Source organism: Oreochromis aureus, linkage group 10, assembly GCF_013358895.1.
Source record: "Oreochromis aureus strain Israel breed Guangdong linkage group 10, ZZ_aureus, whole genome shotgun sequence".
Classification (NCBI taxonomy): domain Eukaryota; kingdom Metazoa; phylum Chordata; class Actinopteri; order Cichliformes; family Cichlidae; genus Oreochromis; species Oreochromis aureus.
Window position 1 is genome coordinate 20,678,165 of NC_052951.1, and position 11,895 is coordinate 20,690,059.

An 11,895-nucleotide genomic window follows, 5' to 3' on the forward strand; every position below is an offset into this window, starting at 1 on the left:
AGTCATCCCTTGTTCAAATGATTTGTTTTCACGGGACAGCCAATGAGAAGAAAGCTTGCTTAAAAAGAGAGGAAAAGTAGCCACAAAAGACTGTTTTTATGGCAATGCTACAAGCACCTCTTTTATCTGGTTGAGTAAGTCTGTGTATTTGTTATTCCCTCACTTGTTCCAAATATCAGAGAACTATCTCCCTGTCTATGGGATAAACCATCTATCTAAAGTACCTCAGTATTTACTGGAGTCCATTATTTTATCTTCTGGTTCCAATATGATATATTCTGTGAATGTTGGGGATCACCTGTCCTTGCATGAAGTTTGGTAGAAACATTAATTTTTCCTGAGGAAAGTTGTGATAATTAACTCCTCATCTAGTATTTTTTTTTAAATATAAGATTCAGTAAGTGTAATATTCTGAATGAAGACATTTCTGCAAAACAAGTGGTAAAATAAAAATAGTAATAAAACATTAAACGTTAGCATGTTAGCATTATCAGTGTGACCATGTTAGCATGCAACAGAATTCCAGCTTCAAATAGCAGCTAGCGTGGCTACGTCCTTTCTGTCTCTCTTCTGGTGGAAGGTTAATGATGTTTGCATGACTTATCGATATATTCCCAGTCCCTGAAGTGTTTTATTTATTTATTTATTTATTGTATAAAAGGTTTGAGGTTTTAATAGCTAAAACAAGATTAGTTTTTGGTTTGGGCTAATTCTGATTAGGATGCATTGACTGAAGGTTAGATGTTAGGAAATAAATGTAGTTTCCTTTATAGCTGGAACAGTGTTGGGTGTTGTCCTGCTTGCTGACCGAGCCTGAGCAGGTGGGGTTTTCCCGCTTCTGTGTTAACTCTTTAATTGATTCCATTCCTCATTGTGTTCAGCAGATAAGGCGAGACAAAGATGGAGAGATTCGAAGAAAGGCAAAGAAAGCGTACGTTGTGTTGTGTTGTGGTGGGGGTCCAGCAGGAATAAAAGGAAGGGTGTTAAAGCGGAACAAAGAGTGAACACTATAGAAAGTGTATAGATTTAAGGGTGAGAGAGAGAATCAGAAGCTAAAGCAATTTGGAGCTGTTGAGAGAAGATGTACGACATGAAGCCTTAGAAGTAAATCAGGGTCAGAGAGCGGTGGAAAAAGAGGGAAATGAGCTCTGTCCACAGGGAGGTCACGGAGAGAGAGAGAGGTATGAATAATGTGGGTGCTCAGTGCTGTGTAATCACTATGGGTTTATGGTGCTTGCTGTTATTATACTGATTAGAAAATCCTGACAGGCGCACTCTCATCTGTTCTTCAGAGGAGGCTAATTCCAAAATGGGATGTTCAACATTTTTTAGAAATGGAATGAACTGCTACAAACTGACTGACACGCTTGGTGACTTCATTTCACTGAATTGATTCGGACCATTTTTATCCACGCTAGCAGCGTGACCCTAAGGATGGCAGTATCTGTCCATCAGTTAGTTAGTCAGTCACTTCGGTCTAATATATCTCAACATGGTGGTATGGCCATGACAATTTCACATTTCATGTTCACCAGAGGATGACAGCTGGTAAACACATTTATATCATTCTCAGTGATGACCTTAAGTCATCAGCCCAAAGCTTAAGTTAATTACTAGAAAACAGCTGAGCGTTGCAGTTGTTTTGTTTTATTTTGATCAGCTTTCAAAGTCATTGATTGTAGATTGTTAAGTGATTGCATAATCATTCAAAAGTACTTCAGTGTGTACAGGATCAATAAGCAATATTCAGCAGTGATACAAGCTGTCTTAAGTTTAGCACTAATACTAGAGAACCAGCTGCATTTAGATTAGTACAAAACTAGCCGTAAAAGCGCAAGGTTAACAACTAAGTGTTTTTGATTTATTATTTTTTATAATAAATCATTATTATTTTTGATTATTTGTTCAGTTTAAAGACTTAAAGATGTTTTTACAAGATCCTCAGCTGTAGTTTTGCTTTCTAATTAGCAATTGCTAGCAAATTGTGGCTGCTAAACTTGTTAGCATTCTCACTGCAACTACAGTCATTAGCAAGCTTTGCTAGTAAGTCATTATAATAAAATTGAAAAAAGGGAAAGAACTTTTTCCTTTATTTATTTATTTGTTTACCTATGTTTGAGAAAAATAACTGCAAAAATCTCACATTTCGATGAACTCTATTCAAAATAAGCGCAGTGGTTATGTGCCATAAGCATATAAATATCTAACGTGCTGCATGCCTATGCACATAGTGCTTCATATTTTAAATGATGTACAGGTCTTGGTAGTGATTAATCCTGCATGCAGATCTTCTTAGGGACATGTTCTCACACAGCTAATGTTTTATAGACATCTCCCAAAACAGCTGGCTTTTTTTAATCTGAAAACTAATAGTTTTACCATGTGGTAGATTTAATAACCCTACTTAATAGAGTGTGACATCTGTTCATGTTGTCCCAGCAACTGATATGCATGTTTATGCGCACACTAAACCAAAAGACCAACATGGTCCACAAAGGACAGCAGCATTGTTGCAGCTTTAGTCAGTTTAATGGATCAGGAAGAAGAACATCTGCTGATTGCCAATGCTTTTTAAAGAGGAGAATGTATATCCCAATATTAACTTCAGCTATGCCTTTGTTCTCACACACTGTGCATATAATGTATTTTTCATGGGTTTTATTTTGTCAAATGTTAAAATTCATTGCATTATATTTAACATGGAGTCCTCTTCATTTGGTAGATATCCTAATTACTATTACAACTTCAGTATTTCAAGATATATACAACAGAACACCTGGATTCTTACATATGTTAAGTAGGATGTCATGTGCAGAGGAGTAATAGTGCATATATTGGACAAAGGATTGAAGATGACGATGTGAGGCGGGAAGAAAAGAAAAGATTGTGCTAGGGAGATGGAGATAGATAATTTGATGTAGTGACCTCCTAAGGTTCTCCTTGTCTCCCATAACATACTAAAACTTTCTCACTAGATTCCACAGATCACTGCACGATTTGTTCCTCAGTGTTTTAACTGAATCGGAGATGGATTCAAAATCCATCTTGCTGTTTTTCTTTAGCAGTATTTTATTCTGCTCTTTACTAGCATCTCCTTTCTGGGAAACAAGTCCCTCCACTAAAGTATTCATTGAGCTAAAGTTCTTATTCTAAATAATTTAAAAAAACTGCATTTTGGGGGCTTGAGACAAAAATTTTCACAGTATGAAACTGGTGAAATTACAATATATGGCCCCTCTCCCCACTCCTTTGTTTGTCTGTCTTTCAGCTCCCAGGTCCCTCTGCAGCGCTGACAGCGGTGAGTGGTTCATCAATGTGTTTTGATCTGCTTGTTCATCCCAATGGGAGCCGCGACGCAGAGAGCCGGCTTTCCCCTCATCTTCTTCATCCTGTTAGTTCTGCTGTGACAGCAGCAGAGCTTTAAGTAGGAGATTTTTATCAGTTCACACTGACACTCGCACAGACACCTCTATCTTTTGAGTTACGGGTAGGAAGATGAATGACAACAAGGTCTGTCTTTATTTTTTTTTCAGAAGCTGCATCATCCACAGTGATCTGTTCTATAAGCTGTTGTTACATGTGACAATATTTTTAAAGATTTGGAGGAATTCCGATGCTGTTCTTCTGCCTTTAACAGTTGTTAAAGGCATTAAAGTCCGAACTGGGCTTCCATATTTGTTTTTGAAAACTGTGCATTTGTGCCCAATAAAGTAATTTTGATGGTGCACTAAATGCATCAAACGTTAGCTATAAAGATTCAAAAGCCTCAGTTATTATAGGGAAGGACTTGTACAACAAAAATTGTGATATATGAGATGCTTATGCTAGTAGTTTTCATGCTGGCAACAGAGCAGTACATATCTGAGATGAACACCGACTATATCTCATTTCTTGTTGAGAAAGAGAGTAGTAGATGACAAACTCATTATAGTTCAGCATTTTACACACTGTACATTGCCAATACACCGCAGCCTGTATTCTGCTGCATCATGGTGTTTCTTCAGGGCTCTTTGACATTACAGGGTAATTTAATTCCTTTCAACACCAGAGTAAAAGAGAGAGGGAGGGAGGAAGGATGAACAGAGGAGTGAGAGGGAGGAGTGGAAAAAGGAGGGAAAAGCAAGTGACAGGGGAAGAACAGGAACAGGAAACAGTGATAGTGAAGTAAAGGCAAGTGAAAGTTGATAAGCCAAATGAACTGAGAGGAACAGTGGGATTGCACTGCCCTCTGCTGCTTCCACTGCAGGAGTGCACACAACAAGTGCAAGGATGCCCGGAGATGCTTGGTTGCCACCAGTGGTTATCACTGATTACAAGACAGGTGCTATGTTGGTATAAAGGAAGTAATGCAGCTCTTTTCTGCAACTTAAAACCCATCTCAGATCACAGCTTGGGTCTTTGAGACATTGTGTTGTAGCCTTGAGATTTCAAATATATGAAAAAAGCACTTCTGCTTTGAATTCTTATATGAAACGATAGAAAGTTGATCGGAGGCCTTTTTCCAAACTCCCAGCAACATGTCAGTAACTCGCTGTTTGAGCTACTGAGATGAGAGGTTTCAAGATCAGAGTTGGGTGAAAGATATTAGATGAGCATAAGACAGAAAAACCATTAGATCATCACTTTTCAGACATGAAAACATTTCTTATGCAACACTTCAGTAGAAAAAAAGTGGAAAGAAAACCTGATGAAACAGCAAAATATAGAAGCTTCTGCTCATCGACAGAAAAAAAGCAAAATGTCTTTTCCCCCCGTTTACCCACAGCTCAAAACCCGTAGCTTTCTTAAAATCAGATACAGACGAAATCAAATTAAAAATTTTGAAGCTGTAAAGTAACCTCTTTTTTTCCAAATAAATAATTAAATAAATAAACCAAAAGCACCACAGACAATAGAGGCAGTGTACTCTTGATTCTAATTTAAGTGTGTTGGTATCAGTTTTCATACTTCATGTGTTTGTTTATGTGTTTTTGTTTGTTCTGCCAGACTCCTACATTGCCAAATCAGCCTCGTTGCCAGGCTACGGCAGAAATGCACTGAACAGGGTAAGGAATCAATGGGTTTTGGCTGTGTGTGTGTGTGTGTGTGTGTGTGTGTATTCTGGTTCTTCCTATCTTGGTGGGGACCAAAATCTGAAATTTACTATACTGGTGGGGACCAACAGCCTTCGTGGGGACCAAAATCCAGGTCCCCACGGGGTTGAAGGCATTTTTCACACTCAAAATGTGGTTTTAGTGTCAGGGTTACAATTGGGTTATGGTTAGGTTTAGGGTAAGGGTTAGGGTTAGGCAATCATTTTTGATGGTTAGGGTAAGCGGCTAGGGAAAGCATTACGTTAATGAGATGTCCCCACGAGGATAGCAACACCAGACGTGTGTGTGTGTGTGTGTGTGTGTGTGATGACTCGCCTTGTGTTTGGAGACAAAAACCAAGTTCCCATAATTGATGATTGCAGTCCACAGATAATGAATGTAGGTTTCCTCTCAAGAGTCAGAGAGAGAATAAGATACACATGGCCATTTGCTAAACTGTAATACATTGCAGAGTCATTTGCTACTGACCTGAAACCCATTTGTATCAGTTGCTTCTTAAGGCCAAGTGAGACAAGTGGCATGATGCTGTCGTTACATTAGTGTGATAAGTTGTTAGACTAAAAAACCACTACACTTTGTAAAATATTAAATGTGTATTTTTATTCCATGTTTTCCTAAAATGCACTTTCCTGTTGCGGCAGCCTGGGAGTGTTGGTGGAGATTATTACCAGTATGACAGCAGTAATGCAGTTAATTGGCAGATAAGAGGTAAGCCTATTGCTCAGCTCAATCTGCTTACACCACTTTTTAGAGTTTTTCTCTTGATCTATTGCCCACCTTAACACATGTTAATCAGAACTGTTGGAACAGCAATTGTCAGTGACTCCTTTTTTTCTCCTTCTTTTCAGAATACAAGGTAAGATCCAGTTGATAAAGTAAGAAATCTGTTGCTGAGCAAAGAGTGACAGGTTTGTATCAGTGGATAAGAATGATGATGTTGCTTCTTTAATCTGAATAATGAATTAATCTCACTCAGTAGCACCCACTTCAGCCAGAGAAATTGTAACAGTGACAGACTCATTTTACTGACAGCAAAGTCAAACCCACAAATAGACGTTAACAAAAGCTAACAGTACCAGCCTTGTCTTTTTATGGCAAGATAAGTATATTTATACTCATGAATATGAGTAAACACAGGCTGGACAGTACTCTCTAAGATCAAGCTGCCTAATTGGAAAGTTAATAATAAATAATAGTCATGTATTATGTATATACTAGTGCATGGCCATTCTCCAGTATTGTCTGGTCTGCAGTTTTTCTCCTTCTTAGGCAGTTGCTAGGCAACATGGTATCCCAACATAGCATGCATAATTCAAGTTTTGTGGTTAAAAAATTGCATGATATTGTCGTGAAATTTTAATCATATGGCGCTTTTAAGGTGTTATAGGCACATAAACTACAAAGGCATCAGTTGACTTGGTAGGTGGTTGCTTGGCAACATGATGATATCACAACACCTGCTATAGATGAGAACCTTCAGGGAAGATTTTGGTTGCTCAAATCTTGATCGCATAGCTATTTTGTATATAATCACAATAAATATATATTTCTTCTTCGTTTTAGTTTAGTTGGTGTCACATGCTGTATCCTGAAAAAGCTGTTTATTTTGTACTTTTTGGCACTGAATTAAAAATTACATGTAAAGTAAAACCGTTCAAGCTTTTTTTGTTTGTATTTAAATGATTATAATTTATAGCTCAGGAAGATCAGAATTGTGCTGACAACAGACATCAGCAGACTTGATTCTGCTGCGTGATTATTGTAAATAATAATCAATAAATAATAAGAAAATCAACCGAGAACTTCATTAACACCAGAAGAAAACAGCATTTCTTAACATTTTCATTGGTGAAATCACAAATTTGAAAACATAAACTTAATGTTCTTTTTTTTCTTCATATGCAGTTTTAGGGGTTGTTGGCATTGTAACTGCATTTGACCACTAGAGGGTAAAACAAATGCAAAATGATTCAGATGTTAAAATATATACTGAATTTCCAAAATTTTTACTGGTGTTTTTGTTTTCATGCTCATTCAAATAATCATTTTCAGTAAAGAATTTAGAATGAAGTCAGCATTTAAAGTCCTTTTAAGTCCTTTTAGCGTTTCAGACTTATTTCAGCTAAATCACCCATGGTGCATTTTGATGAGGAACCTTACAGGAATATTAATAATAAAACAACCACTTTGACAGGTATTAATAATATGTTTTCTTTCTTCATAAGATCTACCCATATGAAGCCCTTGTGGTGTCAGTCAGAGGGCAGCAGCGCCTCCCCAGTGATGTGGACCGAGCCAGACTAGAGGTGACCTGTTATAGGACCCAACTCTTTCACAAAGTCTACATCAATCGTTGCTTTTGATCTTTCAGACTGTGATGAAAGCTCTCAACACTAAAGAACAAAAAAACCCTGCAGTGTCCCTCATGTTGGACACAACGAGCACTGCAGATGTTTTACGAGTCATAGAGCAGCAAAGAAAGCAGAATACAGACCCTTCCTCTAAGCACTAAGTGGCAGATGTTGTTGCCCGTAGCCTCAAACAACCTGCAATGTAAAGCTGAATGGACAGACTGATCATTAGCAGAGAAAATCATTTAAAGCACAGTGTTCCCTGTGTAGCTGCTGTAATGCTGCACTGTGCAAAAGTCCTGAGTCACCATTCATTTCTTTATATTTTGCTAACAAAATGGGAAATAGGTGCAGTGATTTACTGAAACATGTGCAAACGTAAAAGGAAATAGAGTGCACAAAGCAAAAACAGAGTTTTAACAGTTTCAAAGAGCTTGAACTTTCTAGGCCTCTTGAAGGACATTCAAAGATTTTGACTGCCTTTTGTTCAGTTGTTTGTCAAGATGATCCCGCACTGCTTCAAAAATGTTGACGTCCAGGCTCAGGTACAAGGAGTGGAGTGAGAAAAAAATTCCAATGTCATAAGAAGAAATTTGAAAGTGCGTCTGAAAGCCCGAATAGTTATTGCTCAAACCACTTTAAAATTACGAGAAAGTCTGGCTACTTGAAAGCAAACTTTATAGAAATGAGGGTGACTCAATACTTTTGTATAGTACTGTATGTCTTTTCATTTGGTACTGTAGCAGCAAAGGTCATTACTTATGAATTTTAGAAACTCTGTGCAACTGGTCGTGTCACATTATTAATGTTTTTTCTCTATGGTTTATTAAATGTAAAAATGAGATTGTGTTTTAATCTGCTTTGTTTCTTCCTGCTAACAGCGTCATCTCTCCCCAGAGGAGTTTTATAGAGTCTTCGGCATGTCCATGTCTGCCTTTGACCGTCTTGCTCAGTGGAAACAAAATGAAATGAAGAAACAGGTCAGACTCTTCTGAGAAAAGTCAACAGATTCTTTCACTGAACCCAGCTTGAGTTCATGGCTCAGTGGAAGAAGAACTGAACAAAATAAGAATGCAGAAGAGAGATGTTCTTGGCTTGTTGTAGCTGCTGTGTGTTCGGACTTCTTAAGCAATGTTTGTGAAGTTTGCCAAGTGGGCAAAATTGAGGAAAAATCCCCACCAAGAAGGGAAGACTGAGTGGTAGAAGACTAAAAGAGGAGCAGAGAGCTTCACTGGAGCTACAACGGGTTGCTTGTGCCTCTCCTACCAGCAGATGGCAGTGTGTTTACACGAGCGTTAGAGTTTTTGTCTGAACTACTGATGTGCTTTTTAAGAAACTCCAGGTCTGCCAAAAAACGTGCATTCTTATGAAGTATGTCAGCTGTTTGGAAGATGGTATAAAGAATCTAGTTTTAGGGGGTGAGAGTTGCTGCAGAGTCTGATAAACTGTGTGATTCTCAGCATTGGGGTTACTGAACATGGTGTATAAATAATGTGTTTTTATAATGTGCACATCTTGAAAACCAAAGGTTTTCGTCTACATTTTTCAAACAACATGTTTGATTTTTGATGTCAGTATTTCTGAAGCCATATTACAAACTTCTTTTCTACACGTGCAAGCAGACTGGACAGTCCATCGACGTTTACTTTGAAATGACATTTGACATAAATGAGCTGCGTCATGGCTCAGAGCTGGAAGGTGTTAGTTTAGAAGTGGGGGTTTAGTACTATACACTTTAAAATAAGATGTTTGCGTTTCACTTATATATGGAAATCCAAGTTTTTTGTTCGTATTTGCACTTATTCTCAAGAAACAAGCCCGAATTTCAGATGCTGGACTACAGTTGAAACACTGTTTTTCTGACGTGTAGTGTACGTGTGAGGGTGTGAGTGTATGACTGATGATAGTAAACAGTTAATCAAGGAATTTTTTTTTATTAATATGTAAAAGCCATCTGAATAAAGTGAAGAACTCTGAATATAAGGAATGCCAAGAAAGGAAATATTGAAGGAAGAAATGTACAAAAAATATGAAGTAAAGGTTTGTGTTTGTGATTAACAGATGCAATATGTAGTGTCTGAGCTTAAAGGGGTCTAATTAAAACAAAAGGCACTGGATAGTTGTTGCAAAGAATGACTCAAGTTTGTTTTAACTGGCTGTAAAAGGTGAAATAATGCCATTGAACCAAGTGGAGGGTTTTTGTGTTTACAGGCTGCAACAATTAATCACATATACAACGTTTGCCTTTTTGTTTATTGGAGTTTTCATTTACAGCCTAATGTCTTTCACTGCTACTCTTAAATAAATGATGCACTGATTTATTTAGTGTGCAATATTTTTTTTCCAACCCTCGAATGCAACTCAATAGAAGTTATGATGTTATCTGTTCTATGGTTTGTATTTTTAGACTTCACTGACACAATCATTAATCAGGGGCTCATCTTTAAAGTGCTTTCACCTGCAGCTCTCTTATCTCTCAGAGTGTTCAGTTTTACTGCAGATCTGGGGGTACAGAAAGCTGCTTCCTTATCTGGAAAATATAGGAATTTTGATAAACGCTTTAGGAAAGTGGAGGAGTATCAGTGAATATATCTCTTGGTAGGTTTGTATTTTTGTGCACATAATAATAATAACTTATATGAGTTTATTGTATAAACATTTTTTTTTAAATTAAAGTAATGTGCATTTTAGAAATATAATACATAATCTGAGAGGTTTAAATACAATTATTAATTTAACTTAGTGACATTTATTGCAGCGACACCACCAAATTAGCACCCAACAGCACCCAACCTTTGCAGTCTTTTTTATTCATAAACTTGTATTTGGTATCATGAACATAGATGTTTATTTTTTTTCTAGTTGTACTTTGGTTTTACCAACTGACATGGAAGGTTTACCAGCTGAATTTACCTATTAGTATCCATATTTAAGAGAACTCAGCCAGCCATGAAGACCTCATTGGGTTCCTCTGTATGATGAAACATCATTTTCACTGTTATTATTATTTTATTTCATATTAATAGTCTCGTATTCATGGTAGAGCCATCCTGACATATGACAAATTGCTGAACAAAATTCTAGTAATGATCTCAACAGCTTCAAAACTATCCGGATTTGTATTTTTTTTTCTTCAAAAAGACAGTTTTCACCATTCTAAGGAACATCAACATTAATATTTGCCTTTTTGTGTGAGAGAGACTGAACTCCTTCAGCCAAACTCTTCTTTAATAAGTCATCTTCAAGAAATAGTTTCCAGGCTTCTTGAAAGACCTCCACTGTGTTTTACAGGCGGCTTTAGAAACTCACTGTTTTACCTCTCTCCTGATCGCCATTGTCCATATATGATTTAAACCAAAAATGTAATTTTCAGTCCAGTTCTTGTATAATCTAGCATACCTCAGTATTTTCTCCCACTTGCTTTTCCTTTCTGATTATGCTTCAGTGAACTGTAGATGATCAGCTGAAGAGCCAGATGCATCTCTCAGGTCCCGTGTCAGGTCTTTACTAGATATTTTGCTGTTTTGCAATGATGTGACTTTCAGATATTGTTTATCTGCTGTAGGTAAATTTTATTTATTTATTTTTAGCCCTTCTACTTCTTCTTTTGTCCCCCACTTTTCCAATTTCCTTTAGATTTTTTAGGGACAAACTGCACACCATAGTGAGACATCCCAAGTTTAAGGATGAAAAAATACAATTTTATACCTGTCAAACCTTGATGTCAGTGCCATTTTGTATTATAGATTTGACTAAAGAAACAGGAACAAATTATGTGTTTTTGCAGTGAATTGACCAAAGATACAATTTAAAATAGATTCTTTGCTAACTTATATTTAGAAGCAAAACTGTTTCATTCCTTTAGTTAGGTTATTTTTTTATGCTTGAGTGGTTCAGACTTCGGGTCCTAACAAACATCCAAACAAATAAAATTCCTCTGAAAATGGTGAAGTCCAAGGAGCCAAAAGCAGCCGATGAATGACTTTCAAAGAAAATGGAAAAAAAGAGAAAGACTTTCAGAAAGCCTGGAGAACTATTGCTCAAGACCACTTCAAAACAACAAACAACAACAACAAAATTCCAAGAAAGTCTGGCTCCTGGAAATCAGGCATTGCTTAAAACTTTTCCAGAGCACTGTAGACTCAAACATGTGCATGACCCTTGAGTAAGGACCTTCTTAACGTTAAAAATAATTCTACCTTTAATAATTATGGTTTATGATCTCTTAAAATAAGAAAGTGCATAGTTGTGGCCCCAAGAGTATGCATCCCGGCCTCCAACCAGATATATTTGCTAATAAAAACCTGTTTTCTGGTTAATACTGTAGGAATTACATGATCGTGTGAGTATTATGCCTTCCGTACCAAACTACTACCCCGGTATTGCCATGTTACTACCAAGCTGTAATGCTATGATGAATATTGTCACGGTGGACGTGTAACAGAACTCCA

The 11,895-nt window shown here is 37.1% G+C and overlaps 1 protein-coding gene across 1 annotated transcript in view; it reads left to right on the forward strand.

Moving 5' to 3' along the window:
- LOC116319712 (actin-binding LIM protein 3-like) overlaps window positions 1-9,765 on the forward strand; it is a 57,694-nt gene extending 47,929 nt beyond the window's left edge. The window contains exons 18-23 of the mRNA XM_039617893.1: window positions 3,269-3,298; window positions 4,987-5,045; window positions 5,735-5,801; window positions 5,942-5,949; window positions 7,319-7,399; window positions 8,326-9,765. Of these exons, the coding sequence (XP_039473827.1) occupies window positions 3,269-3,298; window positions 4,987-5,045; window positions 5,735-5,801; window positions 5,942-5,949; window positions 7,319-7,399; window positions 8,326-8,439 (359 nt within the window). The 3' untranslated portion in view covers window positions 8,440-9,765. The remainder of the gene's footprint in view (window positions 1-3,268; window positions 3,299-4,986; window positions 5,046-5,734; window positions 5,802-5,941; window positions 5,950-7,318; window positions 7,400-8,325) is intronic.
- The last annotated feature ends 2,130 nt before the right edge of the window (window positions 9,766-11,895 follow it).